At 46.1% G+C, this 26,743-nt stretch overlaps 1 protein-coding gene and 2 pseudogenes across 5 annotated transcripts; 2 read left to right on the top strand and 1 right to left on the bottom strand.

The window, feature by feature from the left end:
* Positions 1-4,841: 4,841 nt before the first annotated feature.
* LOC115031545 (zinc finger protein 45-like) lies at positions 4,842-7,627 on the top strand (annotated as a pseudogene). The gene is made up of 3 exons (XR_015047775.1): positions 4,842-5,074; positions 6,289-6,384; positions 7,365-7,627. The product of XR_015047775.1 is annotated as a zinc finger protein 45-like (transcript).
* Positions 7,628-8,716: 1,089 nt separating this feature from the next.
* Positions 8,717-9,406, bottom strand: LOC115031503 (ubiquitin-conjugating enzyme E2 N pseudogene; annotated as a pseudogene).
* A 1,463-nt stretch (positions 9,407-10,869) lies between these two features.
* Positions 10,870-25,213, top strand: LOC110298167 (uncharacterized). 4 transcript variants are annotated; one of them, XM_029479948.2, is made up of 6 exons: positions 10,870-11,155; positions 13,057-13,118; positions 14,913-15,026; positions 15,907-15,945; positions 18,227-18,353; positions 23,206-25,213. In XM_029479948.2, the coding sequence occupies exons 4-6, from the start codon at positions 15,931-15,933 to the stop codon at positions 24,522-24,524; spliced, it is 1,461 nt and encodes a 486-aa protein (XP_029335808.1). In that variant the 5' UTR covers positions 10,870-11,155; positions 13,057-13,118; positions 14,913-15,026; positions 15,907-15,930; the 3' UTR covers positions 24,525-25,213. The 4 variants fall into 4 exon arrangements, with proteins under 4 accessions (XP_029335808.1, XP_029335807.1, XP_021022881.1 ...); XM_029479947.2 differs by having other exon boundaries at positions 10,870-11,011; XM_085842041.1 differs by lacking the exon at positions 10,870-11,155 and adding an exon at positions 11,995-12,260.
* The last annotated feature ends 1,530 nt before the right edge of the window (positions 25,214-26,743 follow it).

The following is a 26,743-nucleotide window of genomic DNA, read 5'->3' on the forward strand; positions in this document are numbered from 1 at the left end:
CTCCCTCACGGTTCTGTCACCTTCTAAACTACCGGCTCCCATTCCTTGTGTGTGAGACCATGACTCCTGTTTGTCTGTTTTTGTCTTGAAAGGCTTGTGGTGTGAGAGCTGGGCTTTGGATCCTGCCTGCCTCCACCTTACTTGTCCATGAGTGCGACACCTGCCATCTTTAGTTTTTGAAAACTCCCTAAAATACGTGAAGGGTGTTTTGTGCCTTTATACCTAAAATACCTAAATAGCATTAGTGCTTGTCACAGTGCTGGGAATGGCGTTCGGTCTCCTCCCTCTTTATAGCTGATGATGCACACAGTGGTAGAGGGGTTGCCAACATAATCACACAACTGGCCAGACAATAGTTTCTTCCCAGGTATGTGTGAGGAACGCTGTCTGCATGTTAACACACTACTCAGGGCCCCTTTGTGAGTCATAATAATAATAATATAATAAAGTGCATGACTTTTGCCTGCATGTGTGTATGTGCACCATATATGTGCAGTGCCCAAGGAGGTCAAAGGGCCATCAAATCCCCTTGGAACTGGAATTCCAGACATTTGTGAGCCTGTATGAGGTTACTGAGGACGTAACCTAAGAGTAGCCAGTGCTCTTAACTGCTGAGCCATCTCTTTGGCCCCAAACAATAGTCTGTGTTATATATTTTACTAACGTAAGAGCACAGTTATGTATACATACTATTTATTTGTTTGTTTGTTTGTTTGTTTATTTGGTTTCTCCTTCAGGGTTTCCCTGCGTAGCCCTGACTATCCTGGAGCTTACTCTGTAGACTGATATCCACCTGTCTCTGCCTTCCAGGTGCTGGGCTTAAAGGTGTGTGCCTCCACCGCCCGGTTTGGTGTACATACTCTTAAGTGTTATATAACGAGCTTATATACAGTCAGAATTGCCACGATGTCTGTCCCAGCCCAAGTGCAGACAGTACCCTCCTCACCTGGGTCCTTCCTACTCTGTCTCTGCTGTCCCTGGAACAGAACTGCAGTCCCGAGACTCATAGGAGACCGTGGGCTGTGAACGATCTGCGTGTGGTTGGCATGGGGTGTTATTTATAGATGGAGTGAGATGTGGCCGCAATCCAGTGCACTCTCGACATCAAGCCACACTGAGGAGGGGACACCTTGACTAATGCATGCTGGCTACACCGATGAGCAGACTCACGAGCCGTCTTCTCTCCCTCGTTATGTCTTCCCAGGACTCAGCTGTTCTCTAGGAAGACAGAAGGATGACCTGAGGCAAGGCGAGTTGAGCTTTTTCATTTGCTTTTGGGTTTGCTTTTTGTTTTGTTTTGAGACAGGGTCTCATTGTGTAACCCTGGCTGTCCGGAAACTATCTATGTAGACCAAGCTACCCTTGAGCTCACAGGCATCTCACTGGGGAACTCTGTCTCCCTAGGGCTGGGACTAAAGGCATGCACCACCACACCTGGCCAAGTTGAGCTTTTTCAATTTGGTTTCAAAGTGTTGTCTGATTTCTCAAGGATTCTGACATCTTGTTTCTTTCTCGGAGAAAGGATCAAGGGGAACAGGAGGCGACTGAGACCCAGCCATGCAGAGCTGGAGAGGCGCATCAGCCATTAACATCACTGGCTGCTCTCACAGAGGATGTAGGTTCAGTTCCTACTGCCCACAGCCAGCTGTAACTCCAGATCCTGAGGATCTGGTGGCCTCTGCTGGCCTCTCCTGGCCTCTGCTGGCCTCTGCACCTGGTAGAGACATACATACAGGCAAAATACTCATGCACATAAAATAATAATAATAATTTTTTTAAAACAAGAACCTGTTACTAGGGCTCATTACTTTTATTTTGATATAGATTAATTTCTTTTTATTGCTAAAAATTACGTTAGGCTGGAGAGATGGCTCAGCAGTTAAGAGTTACTGTTCTTACAAAGGACCTGGTTTGGTTCCGGCATCCACATGATGACAGCTATCCATGGCTGCAGCTCCAGGGCATCCAACTCTCTCTTCTGCCCTCATGGCCACCAAGTCTGCATGCACTGCAAAGTATACATGCAAGCAAAACACTTGCATACCTGAAATAAAAAGAGATAAATCCAGTGTTCGCCTTGAACTTAGATAAATGACCATAGGAGGGAAAATGAGTAGCATTGAATCTGCTCATATATATTTTGTTTATAAAACATTCAGTTTCTTTTTTTGTTTTTCTCATGCCATAATGTTGGATTTGTAATAGTAGTATAGATAAAACTTTTAAATTACATCTTTTCAAATGATATATTATTTGAAATATACACCCTAATTTTTTTTCTAGTGCTGGAGATCAAATCAAGAGCCTTCCTTGTGGTAGGCAAGGGTCTCTACCATATGCCCCCAGCCCCTCACTGGGGGATTCTAGGCAGGGGCTACACCATTGAACTACATCTCAAGTCCTGAATTTTCTTTTCTTTTCTCTTCTCTTCTTTTCTTTTCTTTTTTCTTTCTTTCTTTCTTTCTCTCTTTCTTTCTCTTCCTTCCTTCCTTTCTTTCTTTCTTCTTCTTTCTTCTTTTCTTCTCCTCCTTCTCCTCCTTCTCTTCCTTCTCCTTTCTTCTTCTTCTTCTTCTTTCTTCTTTTCTTCTCCTCCTTCTCTCTCCTCCTTCTCCTCCTCTTTTCTTCTTCTTCTTCTTCTTCTTCTTCTTCTTCTTCTTCTTCTTCTTCTTCTTCTTCTTCTTCTTCTTCTTCTTCTTCTTCTTCTCCTCCTCCTCCTCCTCCTCCTCCTCTTCCTCCTCAAGGAAGTTTCTTGAAACTCAAGGAAGTTTTGTTATTGTATTTAGTATTGTTTAGAAATGTTTAAAAATATTTTTTAAAAAAATGATTTTATTTGTATGAGTGTTTTGCCTGCATATAATTCTGGGCTCCATGTGTGTGTCTGATACCCACAGGGGCCAAAATTGGATCCCAGGAAGTGGAGTTGTGAGCTGTTATATTGGTGCTGAGATTTGAACCTGGGTCTTCTGGAAGAGCAGCTAGTGTTTTTAACCACTGAGTTATCTCTTTAGCCCCTAAAACATGCTTTTGATATGTGATAATTTGGCTGCTCTCTATGGAGAATATTTTGCTCAACATGTTCTAATTAATCATAGAAGACAGTCATTTTTTTAAAAAAGATTTATTTATTATATGTAAGTACACTGTAGCTGCCTTCAGACACACCAGAAGAGGGCGTCAGATCTCATTACGGATGGTTGTGAGCCACCATGTGGTTGCTGGGATTTGAACTCAGGACCTTTGGAATAGGAGTCAGTGCTCTTAACTGCTGAGCCATCTCTCCAGCCCTGAAGACAGCCATTTTTACCTAAGATGGCTAGGATTTTCTTTCTCATTGCTGAGGTGTATTTACTAACTGATTTACATGTTTCATTCACTATATGAATGTGTTTTATCGGCAGAGTATTTAACTTTAAAGGTCTAGTTATACAAGGTGACTTGCCAGGTTCCTCAGACCAACCTTGTAAGGCAGCACTAGTTAAGTGTGTTAAAAGATAGCCAGGAGGCTAGAAGCTCAGACAACTGCTGAAGCCTGCACAAGGGACACACATCCAGCAGACTCCAGCGGTAAGGGGCAGAGAAAAGGATCTTCTGCCTATGAGCTGTGTGGCTGTGTGAGTTGTCATTGTGGGTGCAAGATGCTGCAGACACAGGTACCCCTTCCTGGTTGACTTGAGTGGATCCTCATCTGGATGGCTACGGTTCATCTGGGGATCTTGAATGACCCCCAGGTCTCAGCAGTGACCAGTTTCTAGATGAAAAGTTAAAGCAGCCTTGTTGGCTATGATGGTTTTAAAGCTTGCTCATTTCACCCCCAGGCAACATTTGGAACCAGTTCTGCCCCCACACCTTGGGGGTTCTATTGGTGTTTATCAGTGGAAGCTAGGGATGATGGTGAACCACTCCACGGGTTTATTAAAAGTTAAAAACTATAATTCTAAGTTAGCACATTTCTGTCAAGAGGCAATTCATCTGCCTAGTATCTTATCAGTACTGAAGTTTTGTATAGATAAACTCAGTCAATATTTTATCTTCCGTCCTTTCATCTACAATAAATCAACTATTCCCTTTTATGACTTTAGTTGTCAGATAATGGTTTTACAGCCTAGAGGAATGTTTTCCTTAATCGTAAATCTATACCATGCTTGCTTTCTATCCTAGTGCAAATAGCTTGTGACACATGAAGGATTAGAGAGTCCTAGTTACAGTGTTTCTTATAAAGGATTTCAGAATCACTTGTGTAGGTTTAGGAATTCTTTAAACTCACTACTAGGAATTAAAGAAATCATCTATTTGTCTATATAGCATTGCTACAAAAGAGCACAGTACGTCTTTCATTGATCTGCAGAAAATCTGCCCAGTAGGGTGGGCTAATGCCCAGGAATTGTTATATTAGTTTAATAATGACAGGAAAGGCATATCAATAGCAAGAATGAATCCTGAGACAAAGTCTCCCAGGCCTTGTCTTTAATAGATCATGCATCACAGTCCTGCAGAAGACAGTGGGGCACCTCAGGAAAGCCATCTGCTAGCATTAGCCTCTCCTAGACGGCTTCTGACATGCATGAGGCCTTAGTGTCAGGCTTTCATGTCCATTACCAAGAATCAACAACAACAAAAAAACCCTATATAATTAGGGAAATGAATTTTCCAGGCATGGTGGGTGGTTCACACCTGTAATCCCAGCACTTGGGAGGCAGGGGCAGAGGTGGGAAGATCAGTACAAGTTGAGGCGTAGCCTGGTTTACATAGCAAGTTCCTGACCAATCAAGGCTAGATAGCAAGACCCTGTCTCAAAAACGAAAACAGAGCAGTAGCAAAAAGTGGGTGACTCATACAGAAACATGGACCCTAGGTTCTTAGCTCGGGAGTTGCTTCCTGCTCATCCTTCCTGGATTTCTTCACCCTGCTTGCAGAAGACCAAGGTTGAAGTTGTGTGTTTGCTGTTGTAGATGGCGACACTCAAGGACATGACCATAGGTCTTCAGTGAGGAAGAACTGGGGTTGCTGGACGCTGCTCGGAGGAAGCTGTACTGTGACGTGATGCTGGAGAACTTCAGGAATGTGGTGTCACTGGGTGAGAGCAGACACTGGTGCTGCAGGTCAAGTCCATGTAGGGTGGTCCTAGATGTTACTGGGGCTCTGGAAGTAGGTTCTGGTTTTCTAGTCAACATATGATTCAGAGTTGGATATGCTCTTCATTTTACAAGTGAAGTGAAAAATTAAAGCATGCCAATGTTTTTGTCCTCCTCAAATTGTAATCTCAATTGGTGGGTGGTTGCACATGCTAAATCGTGCCTATACATGCCTACTGAAGTAAGTTGAGGCAGCTGGAGAGATAGCTCATCAGTTAACCCTTTCTGCTCCTGTAGAGGACCCGAGTTTGTTTCCCAGCACCCATATCAGGTGGCTCATAATCCAGGGATCTGCCACCCTCTGCTCATCTCCATGGGCACCTGCACTCACATACACATACACTGACATATACACACCAAAAGAAGTATTGTAGAGAGAATCTCTTGTGTACTGTGACAGGAAGCATCACCTGCCAATAAAAATCTGATGGCCTATTAGCTGAGGCAGGAGATTGGAGGTGGGACTTCCAGCAGAGAGATAGGAATTCTGGGATAGAGTCAGGTGCAGGAGGATATCAGTTCCAAACTCTGAGAAGACAAATGCATGAAAGTGAGGAGAGGTAACCAGCCATGTGGCACTCATAGAAAAGAATAAATGGGTCAATTAAGTTACTCGCTAGTTGGAGAGTGAGCCAAAGCTGTGGCCTAGGCATTTTTTTTTCATAAATAATAACTATCAGAGTCATTATTTCAGGAACTGGGGCATGGGTGTAAAAACCCCATGGTACGAAGTATTTAAGAAATGAAATGAAATAGGGTTGAGGCCATAACATGGTCAGCAGGTGCCAAGGCTGATGACCCGAAGTTCAATCCCTGGGGCCTACCAAGTGCCACCTGCTGTCTCTAACCACCAGTGGCATGAATGAACCCACATGTGCACTAGATAAAAATGTAGTAAGACATCAAAGAAATTACACTGGCCTAGACGTCTGTCTCCGACACTGCCAAGAGAAGTTTGAGAGACAAGGGAGAGGAGGTAATGAAAATAGATGTCTGTCAAAGTATACCAAAGTCTATGCATATTTTGGGTCTTTTCAAACGATGTCTGTCTTCCTCCGAATTAAATTATCAGTTAGGGAAAGACAAGATTTGATGAAGAGGATGCAGTGGAATGCTTGTCTCTGGGGTGTGTTAATTTAAAATATATTCTTCACAGGGCATCAGACCGGGACTCCAGATGGTTTGCTCGGGCTCAAGAGAGAAGACGTGTTTTGGATGTTGACAGTGGCTAGCTGGAGCAGGGAATCTACAGGTGAGAACACTGCAGTGGCTGGTCTATCCTGCTTCTTAACCTGTGCATGCCTTTGGGGCTGGGGTTGACCAGGGCTGTGTAGCACTCTGGTCCACCCCACTCTTGGCAGCAGTCTCCACTTGCACTGACTTCCATGAAGCTTAGTCACATCATCACCGCTGGACTGCCTAGGCCTGCCAGCTTCCCAAGTAATGACACGGAGACATGTTAATTATGAAATTCTATGCCTTAGCTTACTTGTTCCCAGCTAGCTCGTGTAACTGAAATTAACCTACTTATATTTATCTAAATGCAGCCATGTGGCTTGATACCTCTCTTCAGTATTGTACATTTGACATCTTCTGGGTCTGACTGGTGAATCCCCCCACCCGACTCTTCCCAGAATTCCCATCTCTGCCCAGAAGTCCTGCCTATCCTCTCCTGTCTAGCTATTGGCCATTAGATATTAAACCAGTTAGCAGATGTCTTAGACAGGCGAGGAACACAAAGACACAGCTTCACATGGTGTACAAAAAGATTATCACGACATATCTATCATACTATTCCTCTACATCTGGATGGTTCCTTGTGGATATATACACAGGTGCATGAGATTGTGCATGCGTGTGTGTGTGTGTGTGTGTGTGTGTGTGTGTGTGTAGGCCATAGATCAATATTTTCTTTCTTTCCAACTTTAATTTTAAAAATATACATTTATTTATGTGTGTGATGAACACACATACTGCAGTGTCACTCACTTGTGATGCTTTGTAGAACTCTAAACTGCTCTCATTAATGTAAGTATGGGAGCTTGCAGCGCTGACCTTGGCTTCTGGGTGTGTCAGTGAGATGACAGGATACTCAGTGTTAGAGGGAACCAGCCGTTCATTCTCTGGTTCAGTGAAGCCTTAGGGTGTGGTCTTAACTGTATAGCTCCAACATCAGCCAACAGAACATTCACATGCCCTACCTCTCTCTCTGAATTCTCTTTGTGCTTCTAGGAGACAAGAATCCTGAGGAGATGGAGTCTCTTGAGGAAGTGGGATTGAGGCACCTGCCACACGAGGCGCTTTTCTGCTCACAAATCTGGCAGCAGGTTAGCAGGGAGTTAACCAAGGCTCAAGCCTGCATGGTAAATACTGGAGAAACAGGCTTTCTGCTGAAACCAGATGATGTGCATTGTGAAGATGAGGAAGTCAGTAAACATTCCAGTCAAAATTCAGTTCTTCAAGTTCACCACAAATTTTCCACCCTGGAAAATTAAGAGTTCTTACCTCATAGGAGGTAATTTGGCCCTACCTTTTTCCTTATATACCTGAGTATATAATATATACTTCTGTGTTTCTCAAAGAAACCAAAATTCTTTCTACACATCACAGCCACACAATCCACTTAACCTCCTGCTAGGCTGCTTCTTCAATGTAACCACAGGTACATTGATAATTTATACTCTCCTCCCTGCCCCTCCACTTTTCTCCCCACTTCCTTCTAAATCTTCCACATCAATCTAGATCAAGCCACAGGAGGGACAAGTTTTGTTTTGCTTGTTTTTTTAAATTTTTATTATTTAGAGATTTTTTTTTTAAATTTATATGAGCATACTCCAGCTGCCTTCAGACACACACTAGAAGAGTGCATTGGATCCCATTACAGATGGTTGTGAGCCACCATGTGGTTGCTGGGAATTGAATTCAGGACCTCTGGCAGAGCAGTCAGTGCTCTTAACCGCTGAACCATCTCTCCAGCCATGTTTGTTTGGTTTTCTGTTAAAATGTCCTTGGAAGTGTTCTAGAAGCTTACAGGGCATATGAATTAGGTGTCTATGTACATTTCCCAACCCTGCAGAAAATATCTGAAAAATTTTGTGTGCAGAACCTGTGCTGTGGACAGGACTTCGGTGTGCCATCATGCACAAAAGTCAATCAGGCTTGTCCATCTACAGTGTCTAAAGTTAGACTTGCCTACAGAACATAGTCTAAACATGCTGGTTAGCTGTGTTTAATCACTGCGATTCGATCTCCTAAGAGGAGGAAGGGGGGGAAGGAGGAAGGAGCCAACAGAACAGATAAAATTACCTCCCTGCCTCAAATAAAGTAAAAACATGCATAGCCCTGGTAGCGAACCTACTTCCTTTCTTCTCAGTGTCTTGCACTTAAACTACGATGGGGAAACGAATCCAAGCAGAGTCACTGTTCTCAGCATCTCACAGGAACCCGGATGCTACTTCCAGCCTCTCTGCTCATGCTTTGCAGCGGTGCACCAGGACAAGACAGATTTGCTAAAGTGCATATAATCACCAAAGATGAAGGATCCTGGGCTTTTAATCTGTAATGTTTCTAAGACTGTGTCAGTGTCAACAACAAAAGGAAGAAGTTTTGCAGAACAAAAGTGATGAACACTTGATAGTCTGATCGAGGTAAATATTATTCATAGCATATAACCTAGTCCTTGCTCTCGCTGTTTCTATGGCTTGGGCTTTGTGGCTCCTTCCAAGGCTCGGCTACATCATTCGCTAAGGGATCACCTGGATTAGGAGTGCTTAAGAAAGCCTGGATTGACTGCAGAACTGCACATCTGCAGTGCCAAGAACCGCTTATCTTTCAAAATATCCCAACATAGTCTCCCTGACTCCACGTAGGAGGATGAAGATTGGCGCTTTAGGTGCTGCTGTTGGGTGTGCGTCTGGAAGGAATAGTTATGCCTAAAAGTCACTCCCTCAAGATTGCAATCCTGGGGCTCCCCTGAAGTGGCCACATGAAAATAACAGGTGCTGCTCTTATTTGGTTCTGCTTTAAAGCCAGGAGCTGGTCCTGCCAGAAAACTCCAGGTTTCCCTGATGAGCCTGTGGGGGCACCTGGCTGTCTTTTGCTGCTACTCTGTGGGTTCTTTCTTCCAGCCTTCTCCACCCTTGCAACCCTGTAACAGTATATAAGAGAGAAAAAAGGAGAGGAAAGAGATCCCTAAATAAGGTGTGTGTGTGTGTGGGGGGTGTCAGAAAGGGGGAGATGTTATTGATAGACTACCTCCTGCTGATTAAGGGCATCACATTTCTTGGGGGCAAGTTTGATCTCTGCCATTCTTCTTGATGTTTCTTCTCTGCACACGACCACTTAATAGCCAACAGCAATCAAAGACCACCAGCTAACAAACTGCCAACAACCCCACTGAACAGCCACCAAAAGCCAACCCACACCCACCCCTCACTGAAAAGTCCCCCAAATTCTAAACATCACACAATCACAGAAACCACCTGCAGCTGGCAAAATCACACCTCTGCTAGAGCAGGAGGCAAATCATAGCGGCTGTGGACAGACTGAAGCAGCCCCACATTCCACACCTGGGGTTGAAATAAAAACATTCCTATAGTAGTTCTGTTTTTCAAAGAAACCAAAACTCCAAAATTGTCACAACAATCATACCATGTAAAAATTAGTCTTTTTCCTTGCTACTATGTATACCTGTTACAGCATCTCTGCTGTGCCACACACATACACCGAGATTTTGTTTGGATGAAAAAAACTTTTGCTAGTGGTCCTTTGGGATAACTACAAACAAACAAACAAACAGGGCTGAGAGACGGTTCAGCAGTTAAGAGCACTGACTGCCAGATGTCCTGAGTTAAATTCCCAGCAACCACATGGTGGTTCACAACCATCTGTAATGGGATCGGATGCCCTCTTCTAGTATGTGTCTGAAGCCAGCTTAAAAAAAAAATTGTACTTTATTTGTATTCACATAAATAAAAAAGAAATAAATCTCTGAAAAATAAAATTAAAAGAACAAGCAAAACTTGTTTCTCCTGTGGCTTGATCTAGATTGATGTGGAAGATCTAGAAGGAAGTGGGGAGAAAAGTGGAGGGGCAGGGAGGAGAGTATGAATTATCGATGTACCTGTGGTTACATTGAAGAAGCAGCCTAGCAGGAGGTTAAGTGGATTGTATGGCTGTGATGTGTAGAGAGAATTTTGGTTTCTTTGAGAAACACAGAAGTATATATTATATACTCAGGGATATAAGGACAACGGTAGGGCCAAATTACCTCCTATGAGGTAAGGACTCTTTAATTTTCCAGGGTGAAAATTTTTCCACGTGGGACGTGTCAAGTTCAGAGGCAGCATGGTGTCATGGCATACACGTTAGCTCAGCATTTGAGAGTGGGCAAGACTGAGACAGGAGGACCATCCTAAGTTCAGTATGGATTGTACAGTGCGCAACAGTGTCTCGCAGATTAAATAAAAAGTTCCGCAGAGGGTTAGGGAAGTACCTGCGTGGCACACACACTCCAGAGTGGCTATCTACTAGGGAAAACGAGCGTAAGATCCGCCTCTCCGCATCCACTACCGGAAGTGTAGTTCAACTGATCCACAAGCACGCAGGCACCCGGGCGAGCAGACGCGGAGATTTCTGGGAAGTGTCGTCCAGGTTCTCTGCGCGTTGCGCGTGCGTCTGTGAAGGCCGGCGGACGCCGAGCATTCTGGGAAGCGTAGTTCAAATTCTAGGAGCATTGCGCGTGCTTCTGTTGTGCGGGCAGATGCGAAGCATTCTGGGAAGAGTGTCTCCCAGGTGGTTTCTGTTAGCATCCGCTCCCCTTGTCCTACCTTGAGTCTCCTCTCTCCCACACCTTCCTCGACTGATGCCTGGATCTGGAGGTTTGCAGGGTTGGCGGCGGGCGGCCGTAGGGGAGTCGGCTCCAGGCTGGCGAAAGGGAAGCGCAGGGCTCCCAATGAGCCTCCCTCCATCCCACAGATATCAGTCAGCCTCCTGCCTCAGCCTCCCGTGTGTTGCGATGACAGGTGTGAGCCCTCACACCTTCCTTCACTGCTGTCTGGAATTGGGGTGCGAGGGCCATGTTGATAGTGTTGTTTGAGGCATTGATGTAGCTAGTGTCACCCTGCCCTGAAGGTTCTAGGACACACACCTACACTGCAGGGAATCGGGATGGGTGGAGATTTGTCGAGAGCCTGTCATGTAGAAGGATAAACGGACACATCTGTGGCTTTCCACGGTGTCAGATTTTGCTGAACGACAAGAAAGTCATAAGCTGTGTCAGTTTCGTTGGCTGCAATTTGCCAAGGAATCTCGATTTCTCTTGGTGGTTGGCCATTAATCACGGATTCTTTTATTCCAAGCTTAACATAGCTAATGATAAATTTCAGACCACGAGTCACCTGGCACACAGCTATACACACACGTGAGTTTGTCACAGGTTGGATCATTGGAACTGGACTTGGCTCCTGGCATGTGACCAGGCTACTGAGCAGTGTGCCTGCCACATACCGGTCCCTTGGTGAAGAAGTAACGTGATATGGTTGATGTGCTTATGTTTTATGTTACCAGGCTGGCTTTGAACTCACAGAGATCTGCCGGCCTGTGACTCCTGAGTGCTGGGACTAAAGGCTAGTTGATATCTTTTAATAGCACAATTGAGTCGCCTGGCATGGATTTCTTCTTGGTACTTTTATCCAAGATAGAGTAACTCAGATCAAGACTGTTGCCGCATAAAATTCAAAACTAGTCACAGCCTGAAAGCTGATGGTCCAAACAACAGCTCCCAGCTCAGCATGCTCTCAAGATGGTTTGATCAGCCAGGCAGTGGTGGCGCATGCCTGTAATCCCAGCACTTGGGAGGCAGAGGCAGGCAGATTTCTGAGTTCGAGGCCAGCCTGGTCTACAGAGTGAGTTCCAGGACAGCCAGGGCTGCACAGAGAAACCCTGTCTTGAAAAAAACAAAAAACAAAAAACAAAACCAACAACAACAAAAAAGATGGTTTGATCAAGTGTAGCCCCCTACCTCCAACCCTACCCCCATTACAGGTTCAGGGGAGGAAGGAGGAAGTGGTGGTCTGTTGACCAAGCATATCCAGGTGCATCAAGCCAAGTGTATTTCCTCCTGTTAAGGTATAGCCTTTTAAAATACAAGTCTGTTTTATTCTCGCTCTTTCTATGACTTTTTGTGTGGGTCGTATATGTGTACTAGTACATGCATGTGTTGATACATACATGCTTCTGTATGCTTTGTACATGAGTGCTGGGATCCAAATTCAGGTTCTCCTGCTTTTCTTTAATAATTTGTTTTCACAATGACAATTTGTGTGTGTGTGTGCACACGTGTGCACGCTCACATGCAACATTGAGCATGTGCAGGATGGAGGAGAACTCGCAGGAAGCGTCAGTCCTAGAGACTGAACTCAGGTCATCACTTTGGTGACAAGTACCTCTCCCTGGAGATCTCTTATCACGTGGGGTCTTTACCTTTTGTTTTTATTTCCCTCTGAGATAGTTTCTCTGTGTAACCCTGGCTGTCCTAGAATTTGCTGTTAATCAGGCTGGCTTCAAACCCACAGAGATCCTCCTGCCTCTGCCTCTGCCTCCTGAATTCTGGGTTAAAGGCCTGGGCCTCCACATTAGCTTTTGGGTCTTCTCTGTTAGAGCAGACACGAAAGCTTCGGACCATTCTTTTCAGGAGATCATAATCTCTTCTTCTGAGTACTAATGTCTTTCCAGCTGTCCAGCCTCTCACTGGGGGCAGCAGGAGGTCCCTCCGGACCTCCTTTCTGTCCCCACCAATACTGGTTAGCCCTGGACACCTTTTAGGAAGGAGAAGATTGTCTCCAGCTTGGTGGGCAGGAGGGGGACAGTTCAACTGCTTTGTCAGGAATGGCCTTCCTATTTCACGGCTTCTCTCCTTTCACAGCCTGACCTCTCAACAAGGACTGAGTGGAAGGTGAAGTCCTGACTCCTTCAGCAAGGCTCCTGGTGAGTGTGGCCTGGCGTTATTGTTGTTGTTTTGAGGTGGAGTCTCACCATGTAGCCCTGGCTGTCCTGGAATTCCCTCTGGCTGGCTTCAAACTCAGGGAGTCACTCTTCTCTTCTTCTTGTCAGTCCCGATGATGGGATTAAAGATGTATGTCACCACGTCTAGCATATTTTTCTTATTTTAATGATGAAGTCTTGGTATCAGGGTCATGAGGGACAATCAAAGCAAGAGGGTCACTCCTGGATGAGATAAGGCCTTGCCGGCAGCAGGGAGGTCCAGCCCCTGACGACTGAACCTCAGACAGCCATGCAGAAGCGTATTTATTGACTGTCACACACAGTTACTTTTAGAGTAAAACAAGTTCCGCACATTAATCGCCGGATCTGCTATCCGTGTTTCCTGAAGCAGCTCCTCACCCTGGCGGTCTCAGTCCTTACTGTGCACTGTTTGCAATACTCAGTAATGCAAGATGCTCCCGGTTTGCCAGGACTGTCTTGTGACCAAAGTCGTACAAAGGCTGTAACGTTCCTTCAGAAAAACAACTCGGTTTTTTTTCTTGTTTGTTTTGTTTTGTTTGTTTGTTTTTGAGACAAGGTTTCTCTGTGTAGCCTTGGCTGTCCTGGAACTCACTCTGTAGACCAGGCTGACCTCGAACTCTGAGATCCATCTGCCTCTGTCTCCCAAGTGCTGGGATTAAAGGTGGTCGCCACCACTGCCCGGCGAAAAACAACTCTTTTAGGTAACAAAAAACAACCACTTTTTCCTACAGTGATTTCTTCAAGGTCTAAGACCTTTTAAAAAACAACTGTTCTTTTCCCCCCACTCTACAATGAAGAGCTTGAGGCAGGGTAGATAAGTTAATGTTTAAAGGTTGGGTTGGGACTTGTACAGCCCAGATCCACATAACTCTTGGATATATTCTCACTAAGGCACAGAACCGCCTGGAATGGTAACCAGAGTTTTAGAGCCAGAGTCCTTAGGGAACCCTAGTAGGTTTGGCTCGGTCACCTATCCTAATCCAACCAGAGACAAGAAATGGCTAAGAGAAAGGTGATCGAACCACAGTAGCTGCATTGGGACTTACACAGGAAGGGGTCCAGTGAGCTCCCGCTCCAACTCTGTGGTACTGATCAGAACGTTAGGTTTAAATAGGGGAGCGGGCCTGCAGGATGCAGGAGATGTAGGGTCCTTGCTGCCGGGCTTGATGGCCTGTGTTCCACCCCCAGAATGGACGTGGTGAGAGGAGCCAGCTCCTGCTGCACGAGACCTCTCCCCCCGCCCCATGTCCTGCGTGCACATTCTAAATAAACATAATGAATAGGAGAAGCATTGGAGCAAATGTGTGCATAACACAGCAATCTTGCTGGGTCTCCCTGTCCTTGTTTTGACCCAGATCCCTAAAAGTGGCTTGATACATAGTTAATTGCTGCCTAGGGGGACGCCTGATTAGTTAGAGGGTGTCCCTTCTCTTATCAGAGCTAACTTCCTATCTTGGGGGGCGGTGGTCTGTCCGTCTGTAGTCAAGGTGATGGCTGGTTTGGGACAGTGACTTGTCTTGATGCCATCAGATAAGAGTCTTGGGGCCCGGTACCCATTGTAGGTTTCCTCAGAGTTCTGGGGCCCGCTACCCAACTTAGGTTTCTTCAGAGTGCTGGTGCCCAGTACCCAGTGTAGGTTTCCTCCAAGTGTTTCCTTTAATTCTGACCTTTCTCCGCTCCTATATCTGCCTCTCACCCCTTTTCACCAGTGCCCGCTTCTCTCTGTGACTCCTGTCCATCTCTTTTTGTCTTTAGAAGCAACAGAGAGACAAGGCTTGGGATGCTGGCTCTGGGGTGAGGCTGGGTTCAGGAACCCCACCTGCCTCTGCTTTCACCTGTGCGTGGGTGCAACAGCTGCCATCTTTGTTGGTAAGAATGCCCTAAAACACCAGGTACCTCACTGAGGGAGTTGCCTGCGTATGTTCATTTGCTTCCCATCATAATCTTGGGACCGACGTTCTATCTCTGTCCTTTTTATAGCCAAGGATGCGCACAGCAGTTTAGGTGTTGGGACCGAGGCCACACAGTAGCTTCTCCTTTGCAGGGATATGTGAGGAACCTTCATGGGGCAGTGTGCTAGCATGCATGTGCTACTCGGGGTCCCGGGTGTGCCAAACACTAGCACATTTCTAGCCCTTATAACAACTTTTGAGATAGGGTCTCACTGTGTGATCCAGGCCAACTTGAACTGAGAGGAATCCTCCTGCTTCAGTCTCTCCTGAATGCTAGAATTGCAGGTGTGTGACATCCTACCAAGCTCTTGTTTCTGTCCAGCAGTGATAACTCCTGTAGTCTGTTAATTCTAATTACATTGATTATAATGATGTGATTACCTGCATCTCACAGAGGCAGGGACTTTATTCCGTTGTCTCTGTTTCTACGGGTAGTCTTTCATGGCTCTCCTCTTAGCTTGACGGGTTTGCAGACCTTATGTCTTTGGAAGCTGGCCACCCACGCAGCCTCCTTTTTAGAGTGCTGACGTGAGCACCATTTTCTACTGTCCCAGGGTGAAAGGCAGATTCGGAGACAAGAGAAGGGTGACTGCTGGAAGCACAATGGTTGTGTGTGTAGCTGGGCAGGTCGCTCTTGGCCAGGGGCTGGCAGCTGCCGGGGTGCATGGTGTTTGAGTCAGCCTCCCTGAGGAAGGAACACAGTGGCCATCTACAGAAGGCAGCCACCGCGCTGCTCACACCCTGGCCGGGCTCTCATGGTTTTTTTCTTTCCACTTCTTTCACTGTGCCTTCTTAAGACCCAGCCATCCCCCAGGAGGACAATGACCAAGGTCAAGGTGAGTTGAGCTGTTGGTCTCTCTTCCGTTTGCTGGCTCACTTGTTGAGTGGCTGTGGCTGTGTAGAGGCACACGTGTGCCACAGCCTGGCGTGCACGTGGAGCTCAGAGGACACCGTGTGAATCTCTCCCCTCCACCCTCAGTTTACGAGGCTTTGTGGCAAGCACCTTCACCCCTGAGCTATCTCACTGGCCTTAAATTCTCATCTCTTTTCTCAGAGCCAGTGGCTCTCAATCTTCCTTTTAATACAGCTCCTAATGTTGTGGTAACCCCAAGCCATAAAGTTACTTCCATTACTGCTTCATAAGCAATATTTTGCCACTGCTATGAACTGTAGTGTAAATGTCCGGTATATAGGATATCTAGTATGTGACCACCGTGAAAGGGTTGTGCAACCCCCAGAGGGGTCGCGTCCCACAGGTTGAGAACCACGGCTCAAAGGTTCTACTTCTCTCCTTGCTTCTTAGGAAGTATTAAGGAGAATTGCTCACATTTGAGAAATTCTTGGATGCCAGATGTTAACCACCCCTGTTTTCATTATTTTCATCACTTTATAATTGGATGAATGAAGCAATAAAAACCAAGGGCTCCGGAGATGGCTGATGCTTCAGAGCATCCACTACGCTTCCAGAGGACCCACGTTTGGATCCCAACACCTACATCAGGTGGCTCAACCTACATCAGTGACCAGCTTGTCACTCCAGCTCCAGGGGAGCTGTCACCCTCTTGTGGCCTCTCAGGACACTAGCACTCACATATAGATACACAGCCACACACACATACAGATAGTGAAAAATAGTAAAGATTTTAAAAAATAATAAAAATGCTGGGCATTTTTAATCCCAGCACCTGGAAAGCAGAGGCAAGTGGATGTCTGTGAGTTCAAGGCCAGCCTGGTTTACATAGTGAGTTCCAGGACTGTCAAAGAGAACCCCTGTCTTAAAAAAAAACAATAGCAAAATACTAACTACCATTACTGCTATTACATATGATTGGGTGAACAGGCACAGACTAGAAAAGCCCATGACGCCATCATCCAGGTTGGGACGCTCTGCTATACACAAAGTTAGAGAAGAAAGAGCGGGAGAATATTTACTATACGGATGCTAAGGAATGGAAGTACGGGGCTGACAATTAGCTTAGGCAGAACACTTGCCTCGCTTGTTCAGCGCACTGGCTTTGGTCCCCAGCAGTGCAGAACCAATACTTAGGAGAAAGGTAGGCAGAGTACCAAAGAGAAACAGACATGGGACTAGGGACATAGCTTAACCGGTAGAGTGCTCGCCTTGCATGCAAGAGGCCCCAGGTTCAGTTCCCAGCACCACATTCTCCAGTCTTGACACCACACCCTTGTGATCCCAGCACTCAGGAAATGGAGGCAGGAAGATTAGAGAAGTGCAGGTCATCCTTGGCTACACAGCAAGTTTGAGCTAGCCTAAGCTATGAGACCCTGTCTATTAGATAGATAGATAGATAGATAGATAGATAGATAGATAGATAGATAGATAGATAGAAAGAAAATAAACATGGTTAGTAAATAGTTGAAAAATGTATTATTTTAGTGATCACAAAATAAATAGAAATATCAAATCGTTTTTCACTGATTTAACCTAGGATCGTTTTTTCCACATTTACTTTGGGCATGTGAGTGTACTCAAAGAACAACCCATAGGAGTCGATCCTCTTCTTCCATCGTGTGGTTCCCAGGATTTGAACTTGGGATGACTGGCTTAGCAGCAAGCTTCTTCACCCACTGAGCGCCTGGTACTAGCACAGATTTTTGTTATGGGCTGTTCAGTGTTGTCTATGGCATGAAGAACCAAGAATCCTTATGTTCATTTTGGGGAAAGAATACTGATAGCAAAAAAAAGAAGGAGGAGGAGAAGGAAGAGGAGGAAGAGAAAACAGTTACCTCAGGCATTATAAATTTAAAATTGCATATTTGTTGACATTGCATTTTTAACATATAAGAATAGGGACTTTATGTAAAAAGTGGTCCTTCTGTGATTTTTCTTTTTTGTTTTATGTTTTTAAGACAGGGTTCCATCCTGTCCTGGAACTCAATATGGCTTCAAACTGACAGCTCACCCTCCTGTCCAGGCCTCCCACATGCTAGAATTACAAGCCTTGTATAGGGGGGTATATGGTCCAGTCTGTGATGTGCTGGGGGTGGGACCCAGGGCTTTGTGGATGCCAAGCAGGTACCCCATGGCCCAAGCCCCAGCCCAGCCACAGCTACCCTCTGTTGAGAGACTTAGGTGACATGTGCTTGCTGTCACAGGAGATGGTGACCTTCAGGGACGTGGCTGTGGTCTTCAGCGAGGAGGAGCTGGGGCTGCTGGATGCTGCTCAGAGGAAGCTGTACCATGATGTGATGCTGGAGAACTTCAGGATGCTACTCTCAGTGGGTGAGGACAGGTGTAGCAGACGATGGCTCCCATGATGTCTCTGTGATGCTAGCTGTGTGTGCAGCTCTTGAAGGGGTGCCTAGGAGTTTTAATCATTGTCAGGCACAGAGCTGGGTCATTCTGGTGCCCTGCGCCCAGCTCATTTGTGTGGTTCGTACATGGACCACAGTGGGCAGTGTGATGCTGTGGTTTTATGTCTTCTCTAAATGTAATCACCTCCACACATGTAGTGGATAGATGAACATTTATTTTTTAACATTAAAAATCTTTATGGGGCTAGAGGGATGGCTCAGGGTTAAGGGCTCTGGCTGCTCCTACAGAGAACCCTAGTTTGGTTCCTAGCACCCATGTGGCAGCTCCCAGTCGCCTGTAACTCCAGTTCCACAGAGATCTGACTTCCTCGTCTCGCCCCCACAGGTACCAGACATGCACATGGTGCACAGACATACATGCAGGCAAAACACCATGCACACAAAAGAAATAAACCTTAAATTAAAAAAGAAATCACTTTGCGTGTGTATGTTTGTATGTTTGTGGATGCATATTGCCGTGGCATGCATATGGAGGTCAGAGGTCAGCTTGTGGGAGTTGGTTTTCTCCTTTCACCATTCGGGAATTGAACTCAGGTCTTTGGACTTGGCAGCAGGTGTCTTTCCACTTAAAGCTGATTTGCTGGCCCTTTATGAACAATTTTTTTACAAAATAATAATAATTAAAAGAAGGGTAGAAAAGCCACACATGGCCCTGCACAACTTTAATCCCAGCACCTGAGAGGCAGAGGGGCAGAGAGGCAGAGAGAGAGGCAGAGAGGCAGTGACAGAGGCAGTCTCTTGAGAGGGTAAGGCTATATTGGTCTACCACATAACAAGTTCCAGGACAGCCCAGGCTACACAGAAGGACCCTGTGGGAGGGAGCTCTTGGTGGTAACTTCTCATTGCAGTAAAAATTATAGTTTATTGTCAAAACCAGTGTGAGAGATTGCAGGAAGAAAACGTTGTGTGTCTGTGGGTGTGGGTGAACATGTGTGCAAGTGTATGTGTGAGTGTGTGAACATTTGTGTGAGTATATGTGTGTGGACATGTGAGTGTGAGTGCATGCAAGTGTGTATATGTGTAAGTGTGTATGTATGTGTATATATGAGTGTTTGTGTAAGTGTGTGTGAATATGTGTATGTGTGTATGTGTGAGTGTGTGGGTGTGTATATGTGTGTATGTGTCTGGTGATACAAATTGAATCTAGGGCCTTGAATGTGCTTGTGAAGACATATTCCAAATACTGTTTTTACTTTTTATCTAGGACAGGGTTCTCTCATAATCCAGGCAGATTTAGTACTTACTGTTTCCTGGGCAGGTTTGAACCTGTAACCCTCCTGCCCCAGCTTCCCAAATGCTGGAATTACAGGCCTGCACCACCAGTCCTGGTGAAAATGGACCTTTCTAATATTCATGCTAATGTCTGCATCTTTTGTGTCTTTTACAGAAAACATTTCTTTTGTTATGGCACAATTAGAGTATTGGGAAGCAGGGCAGAGACAGGGAAATCACTATGAGTTTGAGACTAACCTGGGGTATAGCATGAAATTCTTATCTCAAAAACTAGCAGAGGCAGGTGGATTTCTGTGAGTTTGAGGCCAGCCTGAGCTACAGAGTGAGTTCCAGGACAGCCAGGGCTACACAGAGAAACTCTGTCTTGAGAAACAGAACAGACAAACAAAAACAAGTTTGGAAAACATGATGGTGTGTGTGTTTGTGCACACAAGTGTGCGTGTGGTGTGTGTGTGTATGTATGTGTACGTACATGTGATGTGTGCCATAATGTGCTTGTTGAAGTTGGAGGACAGCTTGTGGGTGTCGCTTCTCTCCTTCACCCATGTGGGACCCAGGAATGGACCGTAGGCCGTCATCTACAGCAGCATCTGCTTTTACCTTCGGAGTTATCGTGTTGACCTGCTCATGATTTACTTCATCTTGCTAAGTTTTAGTATGTGTGTGTTTATCTGTGGGTATCCACAAAGGCCAGAAGAGGGTATTGTATTCCCTGGGCTATAGCTACTGCCTGTAGTGAGCCACCCAGTTGTGGGTGCTGGGAACTGAACTGGGGTCCAGTGCAAGAACAGTAAGCGCTCTTAACTGCTGAGCTGCCACTTCAGCCCCCAAGAGTTAATTTTAAAGAAACCTCTGCATAGAGCTTCAGACCACCCAAGCTGTCTACCCAGTTCCAGAGAGTTCCTGAGCTTTGAATGGTGAAGATGTCCACTCGTGGCGGTGACCCTGCAGGTGCAGACAGTGAGGCTCTGAGTCTGTCCTGTCTAGCTTGTCATCTCGGGCACAGTGTTGGCACCAGTGCCAGCCTGTGCCAAGGCTACAGAGAGACTTGTCTGGGTCTGTACTACCCCAGTGCTGCTGTCCTGGGATTTTATCCTCAGTTCTCTACTCTCAAGGGCTCCTTTGGGTGTCAACCGCGTCGTGGCTTCCCGAGACTCATGTACCTGTGTGACTTATTACTTGGTGAAGTCAAATCTGGGGCTTACAGTATCCCGTGTGTCTGTCCCTCCCTCCATATACCTATGTAGACATGGCCTGTGACTTCTTCCCCTGACAGTCATTTCCACTCACACCAGTGTCCTTGATGTATCCACACATGCTCTCACTTCCTTGCCTGCTTTTAAACCGTCAAGAATGTTCTGCCGGGTGGTGGTGGTGGTGGTGCGTGCCTTTAATCCCAGCACTTGGGAGGCAGAGACAGGAAGATCTCTGAGTTCAAGGCCAGCCTGATCTACAAAGTGAGTTCCGGGACAGCCAGGGCTGTACAGAGAAACCCTGTCTCGAAAAACCTAAAAAAAAAAAAAAAGAATGTTCTTAACCTGGGACCCTCCTGACTTCTCCTTGGGTTCACGCTGGTCTCGTCTAAGCTCTTATGTCATACAAGGGGCCTTATCGTCCTCTTCCCTTCCCTTGTCCTGTTTTTTGTTGTCTGTCTGACCATTGATGGCTGTGTGCAGTTCTACCAGGCCTTTATCTCACTGTGTTCCCCTGCAGCGTGGGCTCAGGAGGGGACCTGTGGAGGGCAGCTGTGCTGTGCATATCTATTGAGTGAATGAATGGCTGTGTGTTGCTGGGCAGTGGTGGTGCACGTCTTTAATCCCAGCACTCGGGAGGCAGAGGCAGGCAGATTTCTGAGTTTGAGGCCAGCCTTGTCTACAGAGTGAGTTTCAGGACAGCCAGGGCTATACAGAGAAACCCTGTCTCGGAAAAAAAGAAAAAATGGCTGTGTGGATTTTCTTCCAGTTAGACAGGGAGGCACCTAATGGTTGGCAAAGTTTAAAATGTATAATCAAAGCATAGTATAGAATAGGTTTTTTTCTTTTGACAACTTCACATTAAGACATTTTTAAGATGTCTAATTTTAATTTTCTTTCTTTTTTTTTTTGGTTTAAGCTGGGCGTGGTAGCACACACCTTAATTTTAATTTTCTAGGTGCCTTTTCAGATAGGTAAGTAGACAGATAAATAGGTAGGTAGGTAGGTAGATACATACATACATACATAGACACATAGATGTTACTATTCGTTGTCTGAACACTGTAGCCCCCAGCATCTGTAACAAAAGATGTGGGCACAAACTCTGTGTTTAGGTCTCTGCACTACAAAAGTAATAATAATAAAACCCACAGGCTTACGTGGCTTATAAACAATGAAAACCCGGGCCTGGAGAAATGGTGAGCCCTGGCTGCTCTTGCAGAAGACCCGAGTCTTCCTACCCACACCACGTGGCTCATGTTTGTAACTCTAACTCCAAGGAATCCAATGCTCTATTCTGACCTCAGGTGTGTGTGTGTGTGTGTGTGTGTGTGACATACACATGTTCTTTCCTCAAAACAGCTGTTGAGATGGAGAGGTTAAGAGGGCTGGTTTTGTTCTCAGCCTACACATGATGGCTCACAACTGACTCTAGTTCTGGGGGATCTAGACCCCCTTCTGGCCTCGGTGAGGACTAGGCACACATGTGGCAGGCAGGCAGGCAGGCAGACACTTACACACATAAAATAAAAATAGAAACGCACATGCAGAACTAGCCTTACTGTTCTAGCAGCTTGGAAGTCCAAGTTGAAGGCACCAGTGCCTTTTCCCTTGGTTTTCCCATGTCACACTCAGTTGGTGGGGAGGTGTTGTCTGTTTTGTTGTGGCATTACTGAGGGTGGACCTAGGGCCTCACAGGTACTAGGCAAAGCTACTGAGCAGCCTCTGAGGCTTTTAAAAGATCACTTTTTTTCTTTTTCTCTTCCTTCTTTGCTTCCTTTACTTTTCTTTTCCTTCCTTCCTCCCTCCCTCCCTCCCTCCCTCCCTCCCTCCCTCCCTCCCTCCCTCCCTCCCTTCCTTCCTTCCTTCCTTCCTTCCTTCCTTCCTTCCTTCCTCTTTGAGACAGGGTTTCTCTGTGTAGCCCTGACTGTCCTGAAACAGGCCAGGCTGGCCTCGAACTCACAAAGATCGGCCTGCCTCTGCCCCCCCAAGTGCTGGGATTAAAGACATGTGCCATCACACCAGCTTGCTCTTTTTGAAATATTTCTCTTGCTTTGAAGATAAGAAAATCTTAATTTGTCACTTACCTGTGATACTCTGAGGAGCTTATGACGATTCTCATTGGTTCTCACTGTCATGTGGTAAATGGAAGCACTGATCTTGGCTTCTGGGCGTGTCCTGAGATGACAGGATCCTGGCTGTTAAAAGGAAGGGAGCCGTTCATTCTCTGGTTTAGTGAAGCCTTAGTCTGTGGTTTAACTGTATAATCCAACATCAGCCAACCGAGCATTCACACGCCCTACCTCTCTCTCTGAATTCTCTTTGTGCTCCTAGGAGACAAGAATCCTGAGGAGATAGAGTCTCTTGAGGAAGTGGGATTGAGGCACCTGCCACACGAGGCGCTTTTCTGCTCACAAATCTGGCAGCAGGTTAGCAGGGACCTAACGAAGGCTGGAGACTGCAGAGTGAGCATCAGGGAAACTGGCTCTCCGTTGAAAGAAGATGATGCACATGGTGCAGACAAGAAGTACAGCAAACATTCCGGTCAGAAACCACGGCTCCAACTCCACTGCGGAACAGACGGTGGTGAAGAACCTTACAGAGAGGAGAGGAGCGAGAGAGACTCTTGGGGCTCTCCTCTGCAGGCTAACGGGCGAACCCCCGCAGGAGAGAAGAGGTATAGGTGTGAAAAATGTGACCACGCCTTCTGTCGGTTATCGGGTCTCCAAGCCCATCAGGTGAGGCACACTGGAGAGAAGCCATACAAGTGTGAGGAGTGTGGCAAGGGCTTCACTCGGGCCTCCACCCTTCTGGACCATCAGCGGGGCCACACTGGAAACAAGCCCTATCAGTGCAATGCTTGCTGGAAGAGTTTCTGTCACAGCTCGGAGTTTAACAATCACATACGAGTCCACACGGGAGAGAAACCCTATGTATGCGAGGAGTGTGGGAAAGGCTTCAGCCAGGCCTCCCATCTCCTGGCCCATCAGAGAGGCCACACTGGAGAGAAACCCTACAAATGTAGCACGTGTGGGAAGGGCTTCAGCCGCAGTTCAGATCTTAACGTTCACTGCAGAATCCACACGGGAGAGAAACCCTATAAGTGTGAGACGTGTGGGAAAGCCTTCAGTCGGGTCTCCATTCTCCAGGTGCACCAGAGGGTCCACAGTGAAGACAAACCGTACCAGTGCGCAGAGTGTGGGAGGGGCTTCACTGTAGAGTCACACCTTCAAGCGCACCAGCGCTCCCACACTGGAGAGAGACCCTACCAGTGTGAGGAGTGCGGGAGAGGCTTCTGTCGAGCCTCCAATTTCCTGGCTCATCGTGGAGTCCACACAGGCGAGAAACCATATCGATGTGACACATGCGGAAAACGCTTCCGGCAGAGGTCCTACCTCCATGACCACCACAGGATCCACACGGGAGAGAAACCTTACAAATGTGAGGAGTGTGGGAAGGGTTTCAGCTGGAGCTCATACCTCAAGGCCCACCAGAGAGTTCACACAGGAGAGAAACCATACAGATGTGAGGAGTGTGGGAAGGGTTTCAGCTGGAGCTCAAGTCTCCTAATTCACCAGCGCGCCCATGCAGAGGATGAGGCTCGCAAGGATTTGCCTGCATCAGAAGGCTCACAGGGGAAACAAACTCTATAATGTTTTATAGTTTGATATTTCAACTGGAAGCTGACCAGGATGCATTTTGATGCTTGGGAGACCACAATCAGAGAAGCCTTGTAAGTAGGAGCCATGTAGACTTCAGTCAGAACCTTGACCTTTAACACATGGAGACAGTAACTGGGGGAAAGTTGAGGGTGACCTGGAGGTATCTCAAAGGAAGGAACCAGATCACTTTCTTATGTTGCTGGTTGCAACCCCATGTGGGGCTTCATTACCATAAGTGACAGTCACAAGATATTTAGGAACACTACAAGCTTTCTGCATATCCAGTGACTAAAACCTCAGAATTCAACAGGTTCTAGGAGCTTCTGGCAGCTCTTACCCATGATGCAACTGTGTGACTTCACTGCAGCCTTCCTCAGAACACACCATCACCACACACAGGGCCCAGCCTCTCTGCTCAGGGCCGGCCTTGTTGTCTACGACAAATTGCATGGCTTTCTACAGTACACATGCTTTCTGTTCTTCCTGAAGCGTTGCTCACAGAGCTTTCCCGCTCTCGGTCTTCAGTGCTGAAGCAGCAAGCTAGTTCAGCTGCAGGCTGTGTTGTGTGTCTCAGTGGGATTTTGACCATCCTCACTACTCCCCTTACAGAAAGTGTTCCACGGCACTACTATGCAAATTAGGTTTTGTGGCTAATAAATTACCACTTACTGAAATTGTTTCCAAATACATTTCTTCCCAATTAATAGTACATGTTTGAATTGTATATCTACATTGCGTACCTGTATTCACAAGCAGTGCCTAAGACATCATATGCCTTCAGTAAACTGTTAAGTCAGCCTTGAGAAGGGCAGTCACTTGAAAATTTTTATTCAGTCTGCCTGCTGCAGCGGATGCAAAGCATGGCGTTTCCTGAAGAGGCTAAAGGAGGAAACAAAATTTAATTCATATATAGTCTCAGAAAAATTTCCAAAAGAGGGCTGGAGAGATAGATGGCTCAGTGGTTAAGAGCACTAGCTGCTCTTCCAGAGGTGCTGAGTTCAATTCCCAGCAACCACATGGTGGCTCACAACCACCTGTGATGGGATCCGATGCCCTCTTCTGGTGTGTCTGAAGACAGCAACAGCGACAGTGTACTCACATAAAATAAATCTTTTTAAAAATTTTCCCAAAAGAATTAGAAAGCAAGAAAAAGGAATTACATTTTTAAAATAATTAATTAATCAATCTATTTTTATGCCAAAAGTGGTTTCTGAGCCAGCTATGGGCCACAGTAACTACCTCCAACTTGAGTCTAAAGTCAGTGAAATAAACACGGAGATCAGTTGATTGAAAAGAAAATGATGAGAAACAAGCCAATGGTTTAAAGGCAAGCTCTCACTGTATAGGCAACAGCTTCCATCATTTCTTGTAAAGAAGCAGGAACTGAGAAACTTCAGGAGACCAAGGAGAAGAAAGCCAGCTTTGGCAGAGAAGGGGGAGTTGGGGGCGTGGGGGGCGGAGCTAGTAGAAGCGAAGGGGCGGGGTAGAGGAGAAGGCAGTAGGGGCAGAAGGAACTCTGAGACAGCTGAGCCAGGAGAAGCTGAGCTGAGCAGACAGGCAGAACCTTTGTTATACCTTAGAGCGGTTAGAATGGGGAAAGCTGGAGAAGGACCGTTTACACTGTTGGAAAACTGAGGGAGGAGTGGCTGGGAGACATGTTTGAAGGGGCCTGGGCTGGAAACTGGAAGGAGGGAGTTAAGAGAATGGGTTATGTTGTGAAACAGCCAGCCATTTACATCTAGAATTACTACTACGTTATCAATGGTGATATATTTAACTTTTCTAAGAACAACTTTAAAAAATACACAGCTGTCCACTTTGTATTCTTGCCATCAACATGCGATAGTTCAGTTCTCACATGTTACCATTTTCCCCCCACAAGGTAATTTGCCTATATCCATTTCTTTAAAAAAAAAATTCTAAAGATAAACATGTCCATGTTTGCTATTCTTATTTCTATTGAAATTGCTGAACCATGTTTGAATCTTCACTCCTTTTAAAAAGTTGGTTCTTGTGCTGGGCTTTATGAGTTTTCAAGAGCTGGCAAGGTGGCTCAGCAGGTAAACACTCCTGTTGCCCAGCCTGACAACCTGAGTTGGGTCCCCTGCACTCACATAGTGAGTGCAAGGAGATTTACTCCTGTATGCTGTCCTATGACTTACTCATTTGCGCTGTAACTGTGAGACCCCGACTTAGAGCGTTTCTCCCTT

The sequence above is a fragment of the Mus caroli genome, unplaced genomic scaffold, assembly GCF_978045245.1.
Source record: "Mus caroli unplaced genomic scaffold, Mus_caroli_1 scaffold_8, whole genome shotgun sequence".
Lineage (NCBI taxonomy): Eukaryota > Metazoa > Chordata > Mammalia > Rodentia > Muridae > Mus > Mus caroli.

Excerpts from the sequence above, each read along its gene's own strand:
- LOC110298167 (XM_029479948.2), top strand. Across the intron at positions 18,354-23,205 it reads CAGGATGCTACTCTCAGTGG|GAGACAAGAATCCTGAGGAG; the intron begins GTGAGGACAGGT and ends TTGTGCTCCTAG.